This window comes from Bos taurus, chromosome 23, assembly GCF_002263795.3.
Source record: "Bos taurus isolate L1 Dominette 01449 registration number 42190680 breed Hereford chromosome 23, ARS-UCD2.0, whole genome shotgun sequence".
NCBI classification, from domain to species: domain Eukaryota; kingdom Metazoa; phylum Chordata; class Mammalia; order Artiodactyla; family Bovidae; genus Bos; species Bos taurus.
The window spans coordinates 7,851,874-7,877,297 of record NC_037350.1 but is presented as its reverse complement, the minus strand read 5'-3'; the positions used below and the strand labels follow the sequence as shown (position 1 = coordinate 7,877,297).

The 25,424-nt window shown below is 55.7% G+C and overlaps 1 protein-coding gene across 1 annotated transcript; it reads left to right on the top strand.

The window, feature by feature from the left end:
- Positions 1 to 76: 76 nt before the first annotated feature.
- Positions 77 to 24,612, top strand: IP6K3 (inositol hexakisphosphate kinase 3). The gene is given in 6 exon segments (NM_001040542.2): positions 77 to 229; positions 10,236 to 10,600; positions 17,333 to 17,540; positions 18,548 to 18,723; positions 20,019 to 20,194; positions 23,208 to 24,612. Coding segments are annotated over 5 exon segments (1,167 nt in total). The 5' UTR covers positions 77 to 229; positions 10,236 to 10,413; the 3' UTR covers positions 23,628 to 24,612.
- The last annotated feature ends 812 nt before the right edge of the window (positions 24,613 to 25,424 follow it).

Here is a 25,424-nt window from a genome sequence, read left to right as displayed (position 1 = left end):
TCAGGTGACCCCCCCGCCCCGGGCCTCTGCAGTCCAGCCCTGCGGGCTGACCTGAGTCTGGGCAGCCTGCTCTGCCAGTGCTATTATGGACGCTGACTTCTCCACACTGGGGCACTGGGAAGGGCCTTTGCCCAACACGCCAGCCGGCGGTCACTGACTGGGAAGACCGCTCTCCGCTGGACCCCTGTCTCCCGCACAGCCCCGTGGCCCCGCCCGGGGTGCAGCTCCGGTAAGTGCTGCCATGGGGAATAAGCCTGGGCAGGGAGGGCCCCGATGGTGCCAGGGCCAGGGCGAGGCCTGTTCACGCTGTGGGACTCAGAGGTGGACCCCCCGACTAGAGGGGCCCCAGTGTGTCCGTGTGCGTCTGTGTTGGGGGCATGGGGGCTGTTGGCACAGCTCAGCAGCATAGAAATTCTGTCCCTGGCTCCTCTCCGTTTGCCCTCCCCTCCCCCAGGAGTCACCCCCTCCGGCCCCCTCCTATGTTGTTCTGGAATCTGGGCTCCTGCGTGAAGGTGGCAGGGCTGGGCTTCAGGGACGCTGTGAGGGCAGGTTCAGGGGCTGGAGCCCTTGCTGGGTTTAACCCTTCACGCTGGGCAGCTGTCCCAGGAGCTTTGGGCAGCAAGGGCCCCGGGAACGGCACATCTCGTTCCAGCAGCCGGGAGGGGCCCCGGGACCGGATGACATCAGCACCTTCGGGGCCGGGGCTGGGGCCGGGGCGCGGGCACCTCGGTGGAGCGGGGGCGGGCGTGGACACGGCCACAGAGGTGTGTCACCGCCAGGGCACCCCCTGCCCTGGGCAGGGGCAGTCTTTAGGGTCCCCTTTCCCATGGGCTCTCCTGGGGCCACCCCCAGGGAACTTGAGACTTGAACCTGAGCCTGCCACCGTCCTCAGGCTCTCTGGGGGCCTTGAAAACATCCAGGGTGGGTCCCTCCCAGGAGATTTGGATCCCACCAGGCAAGAGTCAGGCTTCTACGGTTTTTAAGAGCTGCTGGTTTATTTTTTTAGCCTTTTTACTATGAAAAACTTTAAGCCTACAAGAAAAAAATAGAAGGAATGACACAATGAACATTTGCATATTCTGCGGCTGGATTTACACAGTGTGTCTGAGTTTTGCCGCATTTGCTTCATTGTATTCTCTAAGGCTAAGGTATTTTGAAGTAACCTATGGACGTCACAGCATTTCCCCTCAAAGCACCTCAGTTCAGGTCCTTATGTAACCCCAGTGCTTTACCCCACTGACGATATTATTGGCTCCCCAAGGATGGCTACGTCCAGGCCACGTTCCAATTTCCCCAGTTGTTCCTAAATGGTGTTCAATGCTTTGTTTAGACGAGGATCCAATGGGGTGGGGGGAGGACCCCCGCTTTCAGTCTGGTAGCATCTCAGCCAACCCTCATCCTCCCCACCCCCGTTTCCCACCCCGCCCCCGACAGTGACCAGCTGAACTGAATGGCCAGCTGCCCCACAGGAGGGTGAGAACTGGGCTGGCTCAGCAGCTTATTCCGGAGAGGGAGACTGAGGCCTGGAGGGGAAGGGGTCAGGAGTCTAGGCAGACCCAGGGCTCCGGGCCCCACTGCGTGGCGTCCAGGCACCCTCGCCCCCTCGTGCCCCTACAAAGTCAGCTTCTTATCAGGGATCTGAGAAACCCCTCTTCTGCAACGGGGCTGCGGCTCCCAGGGGTCCTTCCAGTGCTCTGCCCCAGGACACCCTGGGGGCAGCAGGCCAGGCTGAGGCCCCCCACCCCCTCGTGGTCGACAGCCTGCTCCTGCGTCCTCCAGCTCCAAGCACAGCGCCTAAGACGTCCTTCCCGTGTGGTTGCTGTCTCGTTCATCAGCAGCCACTGGGGAAGAGGAGTCAACTTTATGAGAATCAAGCACCAGCTTGTTCAGGGAGCAGGTTGGGGAGGCCGGCCCGGATGGCAGATGAAGGGGGCATGGGGTCCGCCCATCCCGGGGGAAGGAGCCAGTGGGGTGTAGATGCTGAAGATGCTTCCACTCTGCTCAGCCACCTCCTCGGCCGGCCCCCGTCTCTGGTTTTGAGGTCCTTCCCCTGTGAGTTGAGCCTGGCTCCCGGATCCTCAGCAGTGCTCCTCACCGGCCCTTCAGCTGCTGTCCCAGCTCTCTGAGGACAGGCCGAGCAAAGTCAGGGCCGTTGGAGAAGGGACCCTAGTCGCTGGGCCAAGGTGGTGCCGGTCCAAGTGCTTCCTCTCTAGGTGGTTCCGGCCCGTCTGCTGCTGCCCTCTGCTGGGCAAAGCCTCACGCTTCACACTTGCCCAGCTCAGCTCCACGGCCCGAAGGACGGTGACTGCGCGCACACACACACGTAGGCTTGTTCCACCCCTCACTGTTGTGTTTTGACCTTCAAAAACCTATCTCTTGTTAGAGTCCTGAAGATTCCATAGTAACCACCGACAAGACCATCTATCTCTGGCTCGGTGGGTGGCTGGTCATGTGACTTAGAGAAAGGCGTGGGGAAGGGTGTCAGAGGCTGGAAAATGTGGTCTGGACGTCTAGTGATATCCAGACCCTGGGAGGAGGGTCCAAGGTCCCATCAAGCTTCTCCAGTATCCAAGCTTCCAGGGGCAGCAGTTTCCAGGAGACAAGCCTGCCTGGGAGGGGCGGTAGGCGAGGTGCCCAGCGTGCCCGGGGGATGGCGGGGCCGAGGTCCCAAGGTGCTATCATGAGGTCCGGCTCCATTGGGGTTGGGAAGACAGAAGCCCTCCCTGCCCTACCCCACCCCACCCCACCCCATCCTCGCTGGCCCCAGCAGCCCTTCCAGGAGCACTGGGCTCTTGAGTCATCTTTGCCCCATGCGTCTCCCGCCCTGACAGCAAGATCAGAACATCGTCGCTGCTGCTACGGACATTTGTCAGGGGCTGAAGGGCTTCTAAACTAATAATAGCTGTATTAAAATCGCATTAGGTCCTCAAGCTGGAGGAACGTTGGGAGATTTTAAATGTTAAGAGAAAAGGAGACGGGGAAGAATATCTTCCCTCAAAGGATAACATCAGCTTAGAAATAAGTCAGGAAGATGAAGTATTGCTCTGTGACTCTGGAAATCAAGCCTTCCCCGGGAAATAGATGCTCTCCAAAGCCACATCTTTCAGCCACAACTGAGAAGGTGATGTGTGACGTCCCCAGCATTCAGTATTGATCCCACTGGACTGGGACCGTGCAGACCGTGGGGCTCGCCGTCCCACAGCCCTTGAGTCATTTCTAGGATGGATTTAAAAACTTGATTTTTTTTTTCTCCCCAGAAAATAATCTTGTGCCTTCCAAGCCTAGATGGTCTCAGATGATACACAGCACTCTGCCATGTGAGCAACTCCAAAATGCTCCTGCCCATTCCAACCTAAGTGGTTTTAAATGGTTTTCGGGTCCTCTCATCTCTAATAGATTAAAAAATGCTCCCTTGGGCATCACAGAGACATTGAGTGGTACTTGTACCAAACCTCTGGCTCTGAGTGGCCTGCAAAATGTACCTTAGAGCTTCAGAGGCGAGAGGGCAGGCCATAAACTATGCTGCTTCTGAGTCTGCTGCCCGACGCATTTTATTTTGCAGTCTTCTTTTGCTGCAAGCTGTTTCTTAATTATCTCCTCCCCAGAGCGCACCTCTCCCCCTTCGATCTACTGAGACGCAGTCCAGAAAGCGTTCATACCTCGGTGTTCTCAGGCAACCCCCTCCTGCCTAGACTGATGGAGGGGTAAGACCTCCTCTGCCTGGACCCCAGCAGCACCCACCTCTGCCTCCCCACTCAGCCCTCCCTCTGGTCCCATCTCCCTGCCTGTCCTTCCCTTCCTCACTGTGCTCCCTGCACACACGCACCCTGAAACAGGCCTTCCTCAAGCTCCCCCAGGCCCAGCCTCCATCTCCCCCATCTCATACCCCTGCCCCGGTCCCTCAGCAATATCTCTTCTAACCTTTCTAACTAGGACTCATTTTTCAACCTAATTTGTTCCCTAGGAGTCCCTCTGCGATATTCATTAGACTTTTAGTATCTGTTGATTGAGAAAATAGATGATGATAAAAACTACCAGGAACTTAATAATGCCTTTAAATGAATTTGTATTTTGGTAAACACCGAAGCATTTAGATACATTTGAGAAATGATCGCAAGCTGTGGATATTGCTTTTCTAGTCTGCAGATAATGTTGCTGGTGCTGCTGGTGTGGCTTTGGGTCAGGGCTTGAGTGGCCCACGGAAGGGAGTCTTCCACCCGTGGCACCGTGAATCCACACTGCCCGGCTCCTCGTGGAACCCTGCCCCCAGGGATGGCACCCCCACCGCCCTGCCAAGTGTGAGCTCCCAGTGGGCTCCTGCTGCTGATGTGGGCAGCTGAGGCTCACAGCACAGAGAGGGTCTCAGATAGGAGCCTGGGCCCCACTCAGGTCTCAGGACTCTCAGAGGCACCCAGAGTGCCCCACCCTCTTAGAAGGGGACCACATGGTAGGGCAGAGTGGCATCAGCTTTGGAAGGAGACAGATTCACTGTGGCTGAATTTCAGCACTGGTGCTCACTCTCTGGACCCTGAGAAAGCTCTTCCACTTGTCTCCATCTGAAAATTATTCTGAGAAACAGAGGGGGACGTTGTAAGGCCAGTGGCCCGCCGTGGATGCCTCACAGGAGTGGCTATAACACAGAGGATGTATTCAAGCCTGGGGCTGCTCCATACTGGGTATCTGGCTGTCAGCTGGTGAGTTAGTCAGGACGGACTAGGTTGTGCTGTGTGACAAAAACACCCCCAAACCTCAGTGCCTAATATAACCTGGATTGCTTTCTCTGTCATGACCGTCACTGAGGAAGTGACTGTGCTTCCCAAATCATCCTGGCCAGGCAAAGAGTATGCGGGGCACTGCTTGCTCTAAATGCTCCTCCCGGAAGTGGCATCCGTCACTCCATTCCACGTGATGTTAGCCAAAGCACATCATGTTTTGGCCAACGTACCTTCAGAGGACAAGGGAAGTGCAGTCATACCACGTTCCTGCAGGGGGGAAAAAAAAAAAACAGAATATTTGTGAACAGTTTTGACAATAACCATAGTCAACCAACTAGTTTCCAGATACAAGGAGCTGACAGCCTCTGATAAGATAGAGTTCGTGACTCATTTAGTCCACGTTGAACCCTTACAAGTTTAGTTTGTGGTTTCACCTGCCATCTTCCCTAAAAAGGGAGAGACAAGTTCTAAACGAGGTGTTCCTTCTGAAATTTTTAATGAACTCCAGTTTAGCCTGTGGGGAGAGGTTGCATGCGTGTGTGCGTGCTCAGTCTCTTCAGCTGTGTCTGACTCTTTGCGACCCCGTGGACTGTAGCCCGCCAGGCTCCTCTGTCCATGAGATTCTCCAGGCAAGAATCCTGGAGGGGACTGCCATGCCCTCCTCCAGGGGATCTTCCCAACTCAGGTATCAAACTCCTGTCTCCTGCCTTGGCAGGCGGGTTCTTTATCACTGGCGCCACCTGGGAAGCCTCGAGGGAAAGTCAGATACACAACGAAGTCTCCCAGGAAGAGGAACTAACATGTGCTGGCCTGTGGTGACGAGCCCTGAGCCACGATGCCCTCTTCCACCTCAGCTCGATGGGTGGCCTCTGTCCCTGCTCCTGGCTTCACCGCTGCTGTCATCTGTCCCCACCCAGGGAGCCAAATACACCGGCAGGCCCTGCTGTCCGTGACCCTCCTTTCAGACCAGGCTGGCCGTCACTCAGACCCCTGCAGTGAACCAGCTGGTCCAGGGCCTCCTTTGACACCCAGCTCCATGGCTGGGCCCCACTAGAGAAATTCGCCCCTTGAGTCCTCCTGGAGTCATTTCATTCAGGACATGACCCAGCGACGGGGCAGGAGGACACAGGGATCTGGGGCTGTTTGTCCGTTCCTCCCAGGGCGGGGGCTCTAACTCCGCAGGCTGGGGTGCCTCGCCCTCCCTCTCCCCTCCTCCATCTTCCCTCAGCCACTTCCTCCCCAGAGAGCACTCAGGACGGACTCAGAGTCGGAGGTCTGGGCTGTGGTCTGCGAGAGGAGGCCTGGGCTGGGTAGAGGGCCCTGTGTGTCCCCACAAAGCACTAAAGGGAGCCCCTCGGCGTGTCAGAGGGGCTGTGAGGTCCTGCCTCGGCGAGCGCCTCGCCCGCCCTCCCAGCACCCAGGCCGAGCCACAGGAGTCGGTCCTGGGCACCGCCCATGCAGTGACAAAGCCCCAGCGCTGAGGATGCCGGGGAAACGGGCTCTCCAAAGGGGGCTGTGAAGCTCCTGCGAAGGCGGTGGCAGTGGCGGTAAACCAAGGCTTGGTTCACCCCAGGGGTCTCAGCTACCTGGTGGGGGGCCTGGAGCAGAGCCAGGCACCAAACACTCCTGCCCAGAACTCCTGGGCCCAGAGGCAACGCTCAGGGCTGAGGCTCTGGCCACTGACTGAAGTGCCTGTCCAGTGGTGAAAGGCAGGTCGGCTGAGAAAGCTCTGTCAGCCTGAATTATTCATTTAGGACTCGGCAGGAGGGATGGGAGAAAGGGAGGCCTTCTCTAGCTCGGTCCCACAGCGACCGATGGGAACTTCAGCCTCCTTGGGAATCCAAGGTCAGCGTCAGCGCTTGGGGGAAGCCACAGAGCGGCTCCTTGAGCAGCAGCAAACCCACTTGCCCGGCTCAGGCAGGAAGCCAGGGGACTAAGCCACTGCCCCTCCATCCCGCGCGCCCGTCTATCCCCACCCCTCAGCGCGCCCCTCCGTCCCCCGCTGCGCGCCCCTCCGCCCTCCCCCCGCCGCGCGCCCCTCCGTCCCTCACCCCCGCGCGCCCCTCCGTCTCCCCTGCTGCGCGCCCCTCCGTCCTCCCCCCGCCGCGCGCCCCTCCGTCCCCCACCGCCGCGCGCCCCTCATCTGTCCTCCCCGCGCGCCCCTTCGTCCTCCCCTGCGCGCCCGTCTGTCCTCCTCGTGCTCCCGTCTGTCCCCCCCGCGCGCCCTCCGTCCTCCCCCGCGCGTCCCTCCGTACCCCCCAACGCGCTCCCCTCCGTCCCCTCCCCGCCCGCCCGTCCTCCCCCCGTGCGCCCCTCCGTGCCTCTCCCCGCGCCCCTCTATCTCCCACCCCCGCGCCCGTCCGTCCTCCCTGCGCCCCTTTCCCACAATCTGCATCAGGAGCCCGAGGACCCTCAATCTTGCCCCAGGCCATACCCTAAGGTGACCCTTAAGCGGAAGGGCCTCAGTTTTCCCCAGCTTCAAGTCCAGCATTTTAAAAAAGCTGCTGCCAAGCCTGGGGGCGGGAGGGTTTGCGTTGCTGTGTAGGGGCCATCTTGGAGGAACTTCTGGCTGATCCTGGCTCCCTGAGGAGGTTCGGCCAGGGCCCCTGAGAACGTCTGACCGTGCGGGTGGCAGGTGACGGGATGGGGAGGCTCTGGGAACGGACAGTGCCTCTCAGATCCAGGTGACACCCCCTCAGCTGAAAGCCCCATGCAGGCCAGTACCAAGGCCCAGCGCCAGGGGGCCTCACCTGACCCCTCGTGCTGATTTCTGCAGACACGTGGACCCCAGCCACCACTGGGACATGCACTCACTGTAGCAGGTGGGGGGAGGGCTGGCCAAAGGGTATCAGGGTAGGAGAAACCAGGCCTGGAGACAAGAAAACCCAAGTGCCTGTGTCATCACAGCCAGTGACTTGTGAGTGACTTTGGCCAAGTCCCAGCCTCCTTGGGGCTCTATTTCCTGACTCTCGAAGTAGAGAAACAGCAGCCCCCGGCATTTCCGCAGGACGACCCGTGATTGTGCTCTGGGCTAGTGTGCCTGGGTTCAAATCCCTGGTCTCCCCTGAGTAGCTGGGTGCACACAGGCAAGTTACTGAACCTCTCTGTGCCTCATTTTCCTCACCTATAAAAGGCTGATGACACTAATTCCCTCATCAGGCAGCGGTGAGGCTCACATGGGTGAATGTAGGTAAACACCCGGGACATTGCCTGTGTTGTGTTTTTTACCATTTACTGTTCCCATTATTGTTCCCATTTATTGTTACCATCTCCTCCCACACCACACTGCAAGGTAACATCTATGTCCTTAGGGCTCCTCTGGGAGACCGGGTGAGGGGAGAGAAGCATGAGGGGCCGCCCTGGGTGGCTGCACAAGGGTCTGCTGGGGACGCCACCTGGGTTCCCGGGCAGAGCTGGGCTTGAGGAGGTGAGTGTGGGTCTGGCCAGCGCTGACCCCCAGGGAGACTGTGCAGGCCAGGGCCTTGGCTCCTTCCAGGAGTGGCTATAAATGAACTTCACAAGCAGGCTGTCCCTCTGCCTCCCAGCTGCGCCTCTGCCTCCCTGACCTGGGGACAGGTCAGCTGGCAAAGGCTGGCACCCAAGTGAGCCCAGTGAGAGAAGAGGCGTCAGGCCGCCTTGGTTTTTCTCTTCCTTCCTCCTTCGGCAGGAGTTTGCAGGGAGGATTAGGTTTGCCAAGCAACTGCAATGTCTTATCTGATAACCAGACCGAAAGTATCAACCCATCCCTGATTCTCCTCACATTTACATGCCTCCCAACTTCTTCTCTCAGCTCCTGGGGCACATCCCAAGGAGGACTCACCTTGGGTGGTGGTGGGCAGGGGGCTCTCAGAGCAGGGCTGGGGAAAGCCCTCCCCAACAGGCCCAAGGCCTTGCCCAGCACCCCCAGACTCCCTAGTCGCGATTTAGTCATGCATCCGGCATAGCAATTGCACAGAACAGGCAGAAGACACCCCTGAATTGGTTACTGCTCGGCAGGCCACAGAGCTCCCCTCGGAAGGGAAACGGGGTGGAGGGCCGTGAACGGGCCAGGCTGAGGCTTTCAATGCCTCCTGGCGCTGGAGATCCAAGTGGATGGTGGGACTTCTGTGAGCTGGGGGCCTGGACAAAGTGACAGGCACTGCTGCGTGTGGAGGCAGCCAGCCATGCCCATGGTCTGGACTGAAGGTCAGTTAGAGAGTTGATCATGACCAGCACTGCACGGCCTGGTTGCATCCTCAGCCAGGAGTCCAGCAGACGAGAGTATTAATAACTCCATGGTGACGGCACCACCGCAGGACTGTCCTCTCGAACATGACGAATGCGGCCACAAGAGCCTCCCCTGGCAGTGTCTCCTTGGCTCTCTCCTGAGACAAAGTCAGGACATCTTTATATTTTAAAAACATATTTATTTGGCTGTGCTGGGTGTCTTAGTTGCAGCACGTGGGGTCTTCAGTTCCAGCACGTGAACTCTGTTGCAGCATGTGGGATCTAGTTCCCTGACCAGGGGTCGAACCCAGGGCCCCTTGCACTGCAAGCTCAGAGGCCTAACCGCTAGACCACCAGCAAAGTCCCAAAGTCAGGATGTCTTTAGGGGCCAAGTTTCCAGCCAGAGTTTCCAGCGTTTGCCTAAGGTCTGGCAAGCCAGACCTCACAAAGGGTGAAGGGCAAGCGGACGGTGGGGGACCCAATCAGGAGCCCCTGCCTAGCTTCTGCCTCTGTTCCTGGCCTGAGGTGGGCCCCAGCAAGCCGTTGCAGGCTTCACTTTCCTCGTTTGCAAGCATCCGTGATAAAGCTGGCCCTCTCAGGACTGGTAAGAAAATCTGATCCCCAGGGCAATAATGCTAGAAATAATCATGATAGATCACATTTATCAAGCACTTAGCTCCAGGCACTGGGCTAACATTTTCATAGCCTTTATATGTCAATTCTGCCCCTAACTCTGTGAAGTGGGTATCATTGTTATCTTGTTCTATAGATGGGGAAACTGAGGCCCAGAGAGGTTTAGTAACTTCCCTGGGTCACACAGCAATGATGTTGTGGGGCCCAAATGGTGCCCAGCTTATGTATATGCTATATCAAAATGAAACATTCCTGCACCCCTCCAGCCCCTGCAGGATGGTGAGTCCCCACCAGCAGGGACTCTCTTCTCATTGGGGCTGGGACCAAAATTTCCAAAGGGGAAGACCAGCCATGGGACGTGAGCAGTTCAGACATGCTCGCTACACTCTTCAAGCTTGTAATCTTAGGGACCGTCTTTTGGATTTTTTGTTTGTTTTTTGAATGTTTTAATATTTAAACTCAAAAGGCGCTTGTAAATAGTATTTAGTGAAGTCTCCCTCTCAGCCCTGCTCCCCCGAGGCGGAAACTGTTATTAGTTGCTTGTAACAGACGATTCCAGAAGAAATCAATGCCTGTTTACGGTCTTATCTAACACCTGGGGGGTGGCTGGGAACTTCAGGTGCCCTCGTCCCCTCCAAACGGTCTCCCTCACATCCCTTCCCTTTCTCCTCTGTTTTCCAGGGACCCCCACTGCCGAGAGCCCTCAGCCAGGAAGACTCTTGTGCTCTAGCCAAGGCTGAGAAAGGAAAGTTGAGGACTACTAACAGCCCACCTTCTGTCCGGAAGCTGCGACCTCAGTCCCAGACCCCGAAGCCTCTTGTGGACTGCAGGGAGCCACCCCGCCCTCCCACGCTGGAGCATGGTGGTGCAGGACAACGTGGACGCCCCCGGCGTGCCGCTGGAGCCCTTCCTGCACCAGGTCGGGGGGCACCTGAGCGTGATGAGGTATGATGAGCACACGGTGTGCAAGCCCCTCATCTCCCGGGAACAGAGGTTCTATGAGTCCCTGCCACTGGCCATGAAGCGCTTCACCCCGCAGTACAAAGGTGAGTGTCCAGGCAGCCCCCAAGGGGCTGGCCTCTCCGCACGCCCCCACCACCTCCTCAAGCACCGTGGTGTGTTGAAGGGTTGCCATGGAGACCTGCCGCTCTGCACAGGCGCTGGCCTTCACCGCCCCAGGTACTCTGAACTCTTCCAGCCCCCAGGCCTGGAGTGTAATGCCATTTGGCATCCCCTGTAAATTAGCTCAAGCCACCAGTCTTCGAGGGATTGAGAACGGGATAAGGTGACCCCCAGCCCCACCCCACCTTGGGGCATTCTGCTCTGTGCCTTAGGTGCGCCGTGCCCGGGTCCGGCAACCGTGGTTGGTAGACACAGGACGGGTGGAGACCTTCCTTGTGTGACCCAGGCGGATGGCGGGAGCCTTGGGTCTGGGACAGGTTATGGAGGAGCCGGTTCACAGTGTGTTTGGGAAGCCAGAATTCCCACTGTCATCCAGGGGCAAAGCCGGCGTGCAGCCTGCTCCCCCAGCATGTGTTCCAGATCTGAGCACAAGGTCTGGGGAGAGAAGGCTGCGTGGGGAGGGCTGCTATTTGCCGGCCTCCGGTGGCGGGGGGCGTGCACTCTGGGCGGCTGCTGGCATCCACGAGGTAGGCTGTTGTGTCCACCCCCAGCCTTTGGTAAAAGTGGCTTTCAGGGCTCAGGACATGACTCTGCCAGCCGCCAGCCCCACAAAGTGAGGAATGCTCAGAGAGGAGACCTCCTTTAAAGGATTTGAGACCTGTGACCTTAAGCTTCTGCCCTCGTTGTGCAAATATCTGTAGTGAAAGCGATGATAACGTTCAGACAAGTCACTTAAAAACACCTGCATTTCAAAGATGGAGAAAACTGGGAAGGACGGGATCCGTCTATTGGTTTGCCAAAAAAGTCATTCTGGTTTTTCCATATCATCTTACGAATATTTTGGGCAACCTAATACATTGGTGTTTCCCATAAGAACGATCTGGGGTCAAACAAGTTTACCAGAATCACTGATGTATGTATGTGGATATGTGTGTGTGTGTGCATGTGTAAATGCAGGCTCCCAAGCCCCATTCCTGACCTGTGAATCGTAATCCCTGGGTCAGAGCCCAGAATCTGTATTCAGCGTCCAGATTCAGACCCACTGAGAGGGGCCCAAGGCCGTGAGCCCTGGGCACTGCTTCAGTCGTGGGCAGCCAGGACCCCTCAAGAGTCTGACACAAGACACACGAGAGATGGGGTGGCGGCTGGTGCACACTGACCGGTGCTGCCCATCAGCTGTGGGTCACCACCCACCTTGTCAGAACATCTGCTGGAGTTAACAGCTGTTCCTTCACAAGTGAACTCAAGCCAGCAGAGGGGCGGCCGGATCTCTGGAGGGGGGCCCTCCTGCCCGCAGCATTCCCCGCTGGTCCCACGCAGCACTGGAGCTGAGACTGGCTCCCAGGGCCACCCCAGGCAGACCGTGGAAGTGGAAGAGCTGATGGTCTCAGAACCACACCCCAGGGCCCTCCCTGCTCCCCATCTGCCTGCACCGTCTCCCCTGCCCTGGGGAGCCTCGGGCACTGGTCAGCTGTCCAGACTACTCCTCTGCCTTGCTTCCCTCTCAGCTTGGGCCCATCCTGGTACCCACCCCCCGCCCCGCCTTGGAGCCCCATTAACTCCGTAGATTAATTTGAGTCCTCACTTGGAGACTATGATTGCAAACAAGTCAGGAGAGGCCGGATCAGGGAGGCCCAGGACGTCCATCAGGGGAGACCATGCAGCCCGGCTGTGGGTGAGGGTGAGGTGGAGCCCATGGGATGGCCTGACACCCAAACACAAGGCTTGGACGATGAGGAACGCTGATCCCCTCATCTGCCATACCACGGGCTGTCCGGTGCCAGGGTGCAGGCGCCACCCAAGGAAACACACATGTGAGGAGACACTAGAAAAAGGCCCAGAAGTGAGGCCTGTGTGCCCTCAGACCCCTGGGGCAGGAGGGAAGAAGGTCGGGTCTGGGGATGGGAAAGGGTCCCTTGAAGGGCCTTGGGCTGTGCAGGCTTTTTCCTTCCCCCGATAAGAAAAGTAATGCCAAGACTTCCCTGGCAGTCCAGTGGTTAAGACGCTGCACTTCCACTGCAAGGGGGCACGGGTTCGATCCCTAGTTAGGGACTAAGATCCCAAATATGGCTCAATGCAGCACCCCACCAAAAAAAAAAAATCAAGAAAAGTACTATTGGTCAACCTTCAGCGTTTACTCAGTGCCAAACACCCTAGAAGTTGTTTCTGTGATTGACTTGTTTAACCCTGACAACACTCTAAGAAAGACACTCCCGTTGTCCCCACTTCATGGGGGGAGAAACAGGCCCAGAAAGGTCACCCAACTTGCCTCAGGCCACCCAGCCAGTAGAACAGAGCCAGGATTCAGGTCTGGCTCCCGAGTGTGGCCACTCGGCCCCCAGCCCCGCTCTTCCAACGACCATCCTGCAGAGACAACTCCCCAGACGCCAGTGCTTGGAACCGTCCAGCCCAACAAGGGAGGGGGAGTGACTTGCCCAGGGTCACTTAGCTAGTGAGTCAAGTGCCCACAAGGCCGCTGCAGGGGTCTCCCTTTCCATCCTGATGGGACCAGCCCGGAAAGAGGGGCCGTTGCTGATGTGGCCGCCGCATGCCCCGGAGCCCACCCTCTTCCGTCTCACGCCTGCACGCTGATGGCTTTGGGGTGCTGGGCAGGCACTGCGTTCCCCAGGGCAGCCTCCCTGGACCCGGAGAGCGCCTGGACTCCTTGGGCATGAGAGCATCTTGAAACTGTCCCTCCTCCCCTCAGCTTCGGGCGAGCGAGGACACGCTCCTAGGTCCAGCTGGATAATGGATGAGCAAGGTTCATATTACAGACGTCGGCGAATTAATGTCCTCATGAGCTTAAAAATAAATACATGACAGAATATTCACGGAAGCTGCTCGGCCAAATTGGAATTGCTGAGGTGCTCTGGGTGTGTCAGGGAGCGCTCCCGTCTGCCCAGCTGACACAGTCGAGGTGCTTGGGGGGCTGGTGAGTAAGCAGATGGGGCTGGGGTCTCCCACCCGCCTGGCTGGGCAGGGGCAGCAGTGTATTGGAAGCCTGTGGGTGTCTGAGACAGCCAAGGCGAGCTGGAGGCCAGGCTGGGGCCAACAAGGCTCTTGACAAAGAAACAATCCAAACCTCAGGGAGTCTGAATCCCACTGAGTGGCTGCTCTTGTCAAGGATAGGCATCTCGAGACTGCAAGGTCGCTGTGAGCTATGGGGCTCCCCTGGTGGCTCAAATGGTAAAGAATCCGCCTGCAGTGCAGCAGACCTGGGTTCAATCCCTGGGTTGGAAAGACCCCCTGGAGAAGGGTATGGCAACCCACTCCAGTATTCTGGCCTGGGAAATCCCATGGACAGAGGAGCCTGGCGGGCTACAGCCCATGGGGTCGCACAGAGTTGGACACGACTGAGCGACTAGTACAACACTCTGTGCAATGGTTCCAGGTTTCAGAGGGAAGGGCTGGGCTGAGCTGAGAGAGGGAAGGAAGAGAGAGACACGGAGCCATGCAGAGGCGTGCAGGGAGATGGCCATGCAGAGGCGTGCAGGGAGATGGAGCGAGAAGGCAGAGACAGGAGTCTGGCTGGGTCGCCCTGACGACACGACAAATAGAAATGACTTTTGAATTTTACTGGTTTGGCATTATTTGCTCCTCTGCTCACCTCCATCTGTTTTGACACTCAGACCAGATGAGATCAGACCAGAGCTGGAGCCTGGAGAAGCAGGTGAAGGTCACTTTTCTTGTCCCTCCAGGGAGGCCCCCTGGGCCCAGGGCTCCCCAGGAACTTGATTTCTGGCAGGTCCGTCACCTTAGCCTCACAAATGGGAAAGGCCGGGGGGCCACCGGACGGTAACTTGAACTTTGTGAGATCCAAAAGGGTCTTGCCTTTGGCTGGCACACCCTCCTGCCTCTCCGAGTGAGCAGGAGGCTCCAAGCTCCCCAAGAACCAGCACAGAGGCCGTGGGGCTCCCCCTCTCCTGGCACCTGGAGAGTGGGCTCTGGAGCCTGGGCTGGGGCGGGGCTCCTTCCCGGGATGAGCACCGCAAGGTCAAGGCTGGAAACGAAGCACCATGTCCTGGGCTTCTTGACACTGATCGCCTCTCATGAGGTGGTGGCTCCGTGGCCTCGCTGTTTGCTCCCGCGGAACAGAATGACCAGCCACATGTGACTGGGGACACAGCAGGAATGTCCTCATCAGCCACACTCGGGGAAACACAGCGTGACAACCCCGACTCTCCCGAGAGATCCTGGGCTTCGTGTGGCAGCCTGTTCCTTCTCCCACAGTCATGGCTGGCACAGCCATCACCCTTACCGACCGTGTGACCTGGGGCAAGTTATTCAATCTCTCTGAGCCTCGGGGACCACAGTCAACGCCTTGCAGGCTTAGCGATAGACACTAACTTAGCAGTAAACAAAACTCACATAATGCTGGCACACAGTAGGTGTAAAAGAGCAGGCAGCGGTTATCACTCCTGTGCTGTGTCTCCAGCCGCCACCAGCCCCCTGCTCTCACCAGCAAGAACAGCACGGGTGGGCTCCATCTAGAGAGGCAGGCGGCCGTCCAGGTGAAGGACAGCATGCTGCACTCAAGGGCGCTGTGAACGTTAGCATCACGATTGCTCCACGGGATACTAGGGTCTGGGATGAGCTAAGGAAGAGCAGAATTTTTAAGGAACTGGAGGGAAACGAAGGTCACCGTCAGGCCGCAGAATCAGGGCTCTGAGAACCCGAGATGACAGGCCTGGCCCAGGGAGACCGCTGAGCTAGGCGTAGATGGGCCTGAAGAGCGAATGACAGGGCAGCCCTGCAAAGGAGTGTCTGCGCTGAGCAGCCCAGGAGGGCCCGGCAGGACCTCGCGTGGGGAAAGCAGCCGCCCCGGCGGCTGGCTCAGCAGAAATGACCACTTAGAGGCCGGGAAGGTGACCCAGTGCCTGAGGGAGGTAATAAACGCCTGGGAGGATGCGATCGCAGGCACTCTCCCACCCGCCAGGGTCCCAGCAGAAAATGAGTGGTACGTGCCAGAGGGTTAAATAAAGAGTATTCTTTAAGGGTCTATCGGCAGAACTGCACACAGGATGAAGGGAGCAACTGGGGGCACTTTCCTGATGGCCCAGTTGTTAAGAGTGTGCTTCCACTGCAAGGGGCGCAGGTTCAGCTCTTGGCTGGGGAAATAAGATCCCTCATGTCACGTGGCCAACAAAAAAGAGGTGAGAGGAAACAGCTAGGGATGGCGAGGCAGCCAGGGACCAGCGGGACGGGAAAGCTACAGCCACCCCCGGGCCGGAAAGGCCAAGTGAGGGCATGGTGGAACTGACCTGGCGAGAAGGAGGCCACAGCGAAACAGCACAGAGCCATGGGGCAGCAGGGAGGGAAGCCGGGGGACGCAGCCCCCAGCCTTTCTCCTCCTCTCCCCCTGTCTATCACCGGTGACCCTCACTGGCCCAACTGGCAGGCGAGGAAGCCACAGGTACACGCTAGAGTCAGCCCCTCGGGCACAAAGCAGGGTGGAGAGAGATGGAGAGCGGGGTGTTAGGTGAGAGAGCCAAGAGGAGTCCTCACTGTGCCAGCTGCAGGGAGAGGGGGCATCAAGGACTTTACAGAGAGCCAGTTTTCATAAAACCACTCGTGTGGCAGTCTCCTGGGCTGTGATCAAGTGTACCTTCCGGCTTCACCGGGACTCTGGCAAGGCTGGGCACCCACTGGATGCCAGGCCCCACGGAGGGAGGCGTGGACCCTGCCATCAGAGCAAGAAGTCCATGGGGGATGACCACAGAGCCGTGAATGTGCAGCCAGAGCCTAGGACCTGGCCTGGCCAACGTCCCAGAGGAGAAGCCCGGCTAGTGCACGGGTTCCTGGGGGGTCCGCGTGTCCTTTGCTGTCACAGCCAGCGTCCAGAGGAGGAGGTCACGCTTGGATTACAAACACCAGGGGTTAGGGAGTTCCGTGGCAGTCCAGTAGTTAGAACTGCAGGTTCAATCCTTGGTTGGGGGGCTGAGGTCCCACAAGCCTTGTGACATGGCCAAAATAAACAAACACAAACACGGATGGTTAGAAGGTACCGTTGGAAAAATCTCACTTTCCTTCTATTTTCTACCAAAGAACCACATTCTGTCCATAATCCTCATGGGGTGTGTATCACGTGTCTCAGTGTGAAAGCCAAGGATACAGGAAGGATGGTGAAGGGGCAGCCCGGGCGGCAGGAGGCTGTTAGAGGAAGGCTTCCTGGAAGAAGCTGCTCAGATCATGATTACATGGAGGAGAAGGCAAGGGTGATGAAGGAGACAGAAAGAGATGCGCCGCCTCCCCCCCGACTTCCCTCACTGCCACTCACAGGTGGGGCTCTTCTCTGCAGAGGACCAGCTCAGATGCCCCAAGGCTGGACCCGAATGGGGTGCCACGGGGTGCCTGGGTGATGTGGGCTGTGCCCAAAGGAGCAGGAATGTGAGGATGAAATAAATGCACGCAGCTGCCCTGTTTCAAGCGTGAAGGGGCAGGGAGAGGCCACGAAGCAGGGGCTGTGCAAGCGTCAGCCCACGGCCATTTCTGGCAGGCTCCATGGGCTCTGGCTCGTTCCAGAGTAGGATCTGTGTCAGGCCAGTCCCCAGAGCGCTTTCTAGAGAGAGGAGCTGGGGAAGGGGGCAGGTTGACCACTGCCATTAAACTGTGGTTTGAAAGGACATCGCACCATGTCCACCCCTCCCCCTCTGCAGGCACCATCACCGTGCACCTCCAGAAGGACAGCCGCGGCCGTCTCAGCCTGGTTGCCAACCCCCTGACTGAGAACCGGGGGCCCTTCACGGTCTCCACGGAGTCGGCAGCGGTGGCCATATGGCAGACCCTCCAGCAGACCACTGGCGGTAGCGCCCTCCCCCTCGCCCAGTGGCAGCACCCCCAGCGGGCACACTCGCTCAAGGAGAGGTGAGGCCACGTGGCAGGATGCCGGAAGCCAGGCTGCGCGTCCCTAGCGGGGACCAGCACCGTTCACGCCCGTTCCAAGGCCAACGGCTCCCCTTTGGGGCCAGAGTCGAGAAAATGACAAATTCAGACGAGGGCTCTGTCTAGCAGAACCCCTGTGGCCAAAGAAAGGAATGCATTTTCTTTGGTGCCACTTCCAGAGGGAGGATTTCAATGCATTTCTTCTCGAAAGTGGGTGAGCGTGCCGAGTCCTGTACAGAGAAGGCATTCAATGTGTATTTGTTTAATTAAATATCTATTTCACTGAGACCATGGAGTGTGTCTGGAGGGGGGAGATGTGCAGAGCAGAAGCCCCAGAATAGTTGACATAAAGGAAAAAGTGTGGCTAATGCCTCTCAGAAATCCTTTTCCTTAGCGGTCGAGTCGAGGTGAGGAGGGAGGGGCCAGTGGGGCCCTGGAGACGCAGGCGGCTCAGGGCACCTGAGGTCCTTGGAGAGGTCTCCGAAACCTCCGATGGTGTTAGCTGACCTTTCTCAGAAGAAAGGCATCCCTGGGGAATTTTAAACATTTATGGGAAACAAAAGGGAGCTAATACAACGAAAGTACCTCCCTTCCCCAGGGAGCGCAGCAGATTCTAATTAAGCCTCCTGGCTTGGCGTCAGGAAGTGGTGTGTATTATCTCCCTGCTACAGACCCGGGGAGCTGAAATGTAGAGGGCAGGAGGGTGGACCGTGGATCTGTGGTTCTCACCCCCGATGAGGCCACAGGAACAGCCTAACCCCCAGCCTTCTGATCCCAGGCAGGGTTGCCCCCGCTATGCTGTGTGACTTATTCTGGACTTTAGAGAGACCCAGCGAGGCCGGCAGCCTAGCCTGGCCTAGGGCCTGGGGCCTGAGCGGGACAGGGAGGCACCAAGGTCCTGGGGGGCATCCTGGAGGGTAGTCAGGGGCAGTCCACGGCCCCTGCCAGCCACCGAGGTCCTGACTGCCATGTGCTCCCCTCGCCCACAGCCCGGCCACGGCGCTCCTGAGGTCCGAGCTCCACCTCAAGGCCCAAGTCCCCTCGCTGGTGGAAGACGCGAATGGGAACCTGACGGAGAAGGGAAGCTTTAACCCATGGGGTCTCCACTGCCACCAGGCCCACCTGAGTCGCCTGTGTGCCGAGTACCCGGAGAACAAGCGGCACCGTATCCCCGCCCGCCCGCCCGCCCACCATGCACGCTGCTGTGGGGGAGGCAGGGGCAAGGGGGGGGTGACCGAGACAACCGTGCTGAGGCAGGGCCGGGGAGAGACAGGGATGTCAGGGAGAGTGGGACGCACAGCCCTCCAAGTTGGCCCCTGGAGGAGAGCTGTGCTGTGCTCGGTTGCTCAGTCGTGACCGGCTCTTCATGACCCTTTGGGTTCTAAGCCCACCAGACTCCGCCGTCCAGGGGATTTTTCAGGCACGAGTATATCCTCCTCCGGAGTATCTTCCTGACCCAGGGATCAAACCTGCATCTCCTGTGTCTCCTGCATTGCAGGCAGATTCTTGACCTCCTGAGCCACCAGGAAAGCAAAGAGAAGTCAGAGGCTGGGGAAGGCAGATGGGGGGTGGGGTGGGGGGTGAACTGAGTGCCTCTGTTGGGTCACTGGTCATGTCTCTGCCACCTGGGCGGTGAGGATGGGCAGGGCTGGGGTCTCTGTGGGCAGTTAGGAAACATGATTGCTGCACTGAAGCAGGGCCAGGGAGACTCAGTGAGTGGGTGGGTTCCCATACCTCAACCTCCTTTTTACGCTCCCAATCCTCCCCACAGCCATCACGGAGCTGATGGGCGAGAATGTGGCATGGCCCCTCTCTTAGGGAGGGACCTGCGGAGTGGACCCTTAGGAGAGGTACTCCCCTGTCCCCCTCTGCTTGCCACACACTCAGGGAGCATATTCAGGCTTGGAAGGCCCCCTTTGTCACCACTAGGCTCCTTCCCACAAACTGGTGGCTGGTTTTGAGGTACTTACTAAGACATCGGCAATCTGCATCCCTAAGAAGCTTTTTGCAGGATAATTATTCGGCTGAAATTAATATTCCTGCAACTCATCTCTGAAGCTAATATCAAGGCACTTCTCCCAAAAGGTACTGGCCCATTCAGTGACTGGAGGTTTTAGCCTTCATATTTTCTGCCATAAAATGTAAATTGGGCATGGCCTGCCAGGGATTTCATGCCTGCATTTAAATTTCAACCTCAGAGCAAAAAGGGAAAGGAACAGAAGCTCACATCCTAATAAACTCTCCCTAAAAAAAATGGACTTATGAGAGCAGCCTGCAAAGTCAATGCCTTGAATTCTTCATAGAGACAACAGGCTGGTCTGTAGTGAAAGAAACAGGGTTGAAGGGCTAGGGTTCAGCGGGTGGGGGCGTCTCCAGCCGGCTTCAGAGGCCCGCTGACCACCTCCTGCGGGAAAGTGGCCTCTGTGTCCCAGGAAGCCTTCCTTAATGCTGCGCGACCAGGGTTCCTGTTGCTGGAAAACGTCGTGTCACAGTACAAGCATCCCTGCATCTTAGACCTGAAGATGGGGACCCGGCAGCACGGGGACGATGCCTCGGAGGAGAAGAAGGCCCGCCACATGAGGAAGTGTGCGCAGAGCACCTCGGCCCATCTGGGCATGCGCATCTGTGGCATGCAGGTAGGTGGGGGTGGGGCAACCGCGGGACTGGGCATCCCGGGAGGTCCGCTGGAGGCAAGGGTGTCCCCCAACCAGACACCGTTGCCTTCACTTTGTGGGAGCAACAGAGGCAGTGGCCAAGCACCCCTTTCCCCAAGGAAACACATATCCTGATCCAGGACATGCTGGGTTTTTTTTAAAGAGCACCTTTCAGGACAGTGGTGTCAAAATCTCACCATTTGGGGAGGAATGTAAATTGGAGTAACCACGATGGAAAATGGTACAGAGGTTCCTCAAAAACTAAAAATAGAGCTGCCATATGATCCAGCAATCCCACTCCTGGGGATGCACCCAGACAAAACTGTAATTCGAAAAGATGTATGCATCGCTGTGTTCATAGCAGCACTATTTACAACAGCCAGAATATGAAAGCCACCTAAATGTCCACTGACAGATAAATGGATAAAGAAGATGTGGAACATACATACAACGCAACACTGCTGCTGCTGCTGCTAAGTCACTTCAGTCGTGTCCGACTCTGTGCGACCCCATAGACGGCCGCCCACCAGGCTCCCCCGTCCCTGGGATTCTCCAGGCAAGATCACTGGAGTGGGTTGCCATGTCCTTCTCCTGTGTATGAAAGTGAAAAGTGAAAGTGAAGTCGCTCAGTTGTGTCCGACCCTCAGCAACCCCATGGACTGCAGCCTTCCAGGCTCCTCGGTCCATGGGATTTTCCAGGCAACAGTACTGGAGTGGGGTGCCATTGCCTTCTCCACAACGCAATACTGCTGCTGCTGCTAAGTCACTTGAGTCGTGTCCGACTCTGTGTGACCCCAATGCCATACTACCCTGCCATAAAAAAGAGTGAAATAATGCCACTTGCAGATGTATGGGTGGACCTAGAGGTTATCATACTAGGCAAAGTAAGTCAGAAAGAGAAAGACAAATATTACGTAATATCACTTATATGTGGAATCTAAAATATGACACAAACGAACGTTTACGAAACAGAAATGGACTCACACAGAGAACAAACTTGTGATTCCCAAGGTGGGGAGGGGTGGGAAAAGAAAGGATTGGGATTGGCAGATGCAAAGTGTTATATATAGAATGATAAGCAACAAGGACCTACTGTAGAGCACAGGGAACTATATTCAACATCCGGTGATAAACCACAATGGAAAAGAATAGGAAAAATAATCTGTATATATAACTGAATCGCTTAGCTAAACAGAAGAAATCAGCACAACATTGTAGATCAATAAATTTTTAAATAAAAATTTTTTTAATTTTTAAAAATTTTACATATTTAATTAAAAAAAATTTTTAAAAAACCACCAGTTTTAAACTCATATCAGGGTCTCTGGTTGCTGGAACTTTCTGCCCTAGCCACGTGAGTCCTGCCCATGTTGAGCACAGACCTTTGATGCCAGTGTGTGAGCAGGGCTGGGAGAGAACTGAGGGAACGCTTCCCTGTGTGCTCCGTGGGGTCCTCATTCTCTTGAATGATGAGGCTGAACCCTCTCCTCCTCAGATGCTGGGAGGCAGTCAGCTTTTCAAGTCCATATCAGCCATTCTCTCTTCTTACTCTGCCTTTTCTACTGCTTATTATTACCTGTTCTGGTTAGCAATGGTAAAGTCGTAAGCAGCAAAGCTCAGCAAAGGAATGGCTGACTTCTTATTGCCCAGAGTCCACGCTTCATTTTTGCTGGTCTCTTGTGGCTTGTGGCTGGGGCTGCAGGAGAACAGGAGGAAATAAACTTTCTCTACTGGTTCCCTCTTAGAATCTATCTACTCAAAGCAAAACCAGACACGGATTTGATGGTAAACACTATCGCTTTCCTTAATTGAAACTGCCACCCCTTGAAACTGGAAGTCGAATCTATAAATTTGAGGCACAGATGTCCCTAGGAAAGCTTGGAATGTAGTTCTCGAGAGGATGGAGTGTGATGCGCTGTGGTGTAAATGGAATTTCTTTCTGGACCTCAAACCTTCTGAAATTGATCTGATTTATTTGGAAAGTGAGGCCTATCCTGTGTTTAGGACGGGCCAATTTAGCAGCTGATCTTCAGCCCTCCAAAGGCAACACCAAGTCTGTCGTATCTTTCTGATTTTTTTTTTTCCACTCGTGTTTTCTGTAAAGATGCCATGTAATCTGAAGGCAGGGAAGACCTGAGAAACTGCCATGGCCAGGTACAGGCAGCCCTTCCCAGGTGTGCCAGGAGGAGGGGTGCCAAGTCCACCCTCTGGCTGTGCCAGCCGCTGGCCTCCATTCAGCCTCTGCCATCTGAATGAAATGGGAGCGGCTGCCACTGTTCCCCCCATCAGCGTCTCTCCTCCATCTGCTTTGTTCTGGTGGCCAAGATGTGACAGGGGACCGGGGAGGAGCTGGTGCCAAGGAGAGGCGCCACCAGCCCACAGAGCCTGCTCCATCCAGGCTCCCCTCAACATCACCCGCCGCCTGAAAACTCCAGGCACACCTGATCTAGCCTGTCTTTCCATCTTCAAACAATTCACCCTGCTCCACCCCTGGAGCCATTACAGCTTCCTCAGACTCTGCAGAGAAAGGACTTCATAAACTTTGTTGGGGGAAATTTTAATTTACTTGGCTTCCCAAGGCCATTGGCTGTGATTTCAGATTCCCACTAAACCTTTCTGGCTTGGGTTTGCTAATGTTTGAAGAGGGCCAGAAGCCAGGACTTAAATCATGATTTGGCGGTTGACATTGGAAATTCACAAGAAAGGAGATCCAAACCTTTTCCTCATGGGCAGAGGGTCACCTCTGTAGGATGAAGGATCTTTGGACCTTGGATTTCTATTAACGCCTTGCACAGAAAACATTTTTAAGTGTAAAATTAACACTGGTCTTGGTGAAAGATTGTCTTGCCAGTCACTGCAGCCATTCCTGCTCGGCATCTCTAGAAATGTGTTTCTGTATTAAGTTTTCTTCAGATGCTGCCTCTGTAGCAGACGTGATTTCTATTTTTTTTAAGTTTGCAATTCTTAACATTTTCTATCTTCTTTGTAACGTAAGGTTTATCAAACCGATAAGAAGCACTTTCTCTGCAAAGACAAGTACTTCGGAAGAAAGCTCTCGGTGGAGGGCTTCAGGCAAGCGCTGTACCAGTTCCTGCACGATGGGACCCGCTTCCGGATGGAGCTGCTGGAGCCCATCCAGCACCAGCTCCAGGCCCTCCTCTCGGTCATTAGGAGCCAGAGTTCATACCGGTTCTACTCTAGCTCTCTCCTCATCATCTACGATGGGCAGGAGACTCCACAGACGCCCCACGGCAGCAGTGTCATCAAAGTCGACGTCCGGATGATCGACTTTGCTCACACAACATACAAAGGCTCCTGGAATGAACACACTACCTACGATGGACCAGATCCAGGCTATATCTTTGGCCTGGAAAACCTCATCCAGATCCTGCAACGTATTCATGAGGGACAGTGAGACTTGTTGGGCCCATCCGGACTTTTCCGGAGAAGAGCCCTCCAAGGGGACCTATTGGTAGTCTAGACCCCCTTGAGATGGGTCTGTAATAATTTTATCTATGTTCAAAAGCCATCTCTCCACATGACAGGCTATACTAACAGCTGCTAAGGACACCAACTCTGGAGGTAATGCATGTACCCTGGCATCTTGTGCTCATGCTGGCCCTTACAGGCTGCATGTGAGTATGAAATGGTGCTTTTCTGGAGTAAGGAAAGCTGCAGAGGAGTTAGGGGCCAGCGTCACAGCGAGATTCTGCAGCACTTGCACTGAAGGACGCTTTCTTGTTGTCATGCTGCACTTTCACAAACTGTGAGGGAAAAAAAAAATCTTACTTAAAGAAGCCTAGAAGAATATGTTCCCGAGTTTATGGTTTTTCTGCTCGCATGGGCTGCTGGCTCCTGGGGCAGACAGAGGCTAGTAATATCTCTTACCTTCCTCAAAGCGGTAGGTGGGGCAGGGAGACGTGAGACAGAGCTTCCATCTCACCAGCTCTGACCCCAGGTTCCAAATGGACAAGGAAAATCCCAGACACAGCACTGGCAAACGGAGACTCCAGCCTCCCCATTTTTGCCCATGGAAGGGCAGGTTCTATGGGAAGTGATGATTCTGCCAGATTCTGACCATGAAGTGCAGCTTCCGGTGGGGGTGGACCTCGCAGAAGGAAGATGTGAACTTACACTCTTTGCTTTCTATTTATTTATTGGGGGTGGGGTGGGTAGGGTGGGGGAGTTAGAAGAGAGGCCCCTGGAGGACCCAGGAAACCAGGTTCAATGTTTACAAGATGGGTGGACAGTGTAAATGCAGAACCGAGAGCAAATGGTTCTAATTAATTCCTTCTCCTGCAGTGTAGAAACCTATTACAATGCACTCGAGTCAAGCACTGAGATACGTTACCCAATTAGGGAAATAAATTTGTTAATAAAATTGCTGAGGTCACCAGTGATTATTTGGTGTGCCTTATTAGCCCTTCTGTTGTTGATTCTGATCATCATGCTGTATGGTATTTTCAATTTATGGGTGACTAGAGTATACGCCACAAGAACAGTTCACTGGTTTCCTCCTGCAATGCGGGAGACCTGGGTTCAATCCCTGCGTTGGGAAGGTCCCCTGGAGAAGGGAACAGCTACCCACTCCAGTGTTCTGGCCTGGAGAATTCCATGGACTACAGTCCGTGGAGTCGCAAAGAATCGGACACGACTGAGAGACTTTTTTCACTTTCATTGCCCTTTCTGTTGTTGATTCTGATCATCACACTGTATGGTATCTCCAATTTATGGATGACTAGAGTATACCACTGCAAGAGCCGTTCAGTGATTTCCTGCAGTCCTTCAGGGAACCTGGGTGAGAAACGGTGGCTAATAAAATAATGTGCGTGTATCACAAGGCAGGCATCAGACCTGAGAAGTAAGTGGTCTCTTCATGTGAACCTTACACAATGCAAAAGGAAGCAATTTTTGTATTCTCATAGCCAATCAGCTTTCAAAAATCCACACAGCCTCTCCACCCCTCTCGCAAAGAAAAAAAAAAAAAAAAATCCACACCAGCAGAAAGAAAGAATGCCTGGATAATAAAAACTTCTTTACATTTTAGCTTACATTGTATGGATTTCCAAGCAAGGTAACACCTGATTATCTTTGGCCTCCTAAAGTTGTGACTGAGGTTCATGCCCTGCGTCCTTGGTGAGAAAATTGAGTCAAACCACAGTGACAGATTTGGTTTTCTTGGGCTTCAAAATCACTGTGGATGAGGACTGTA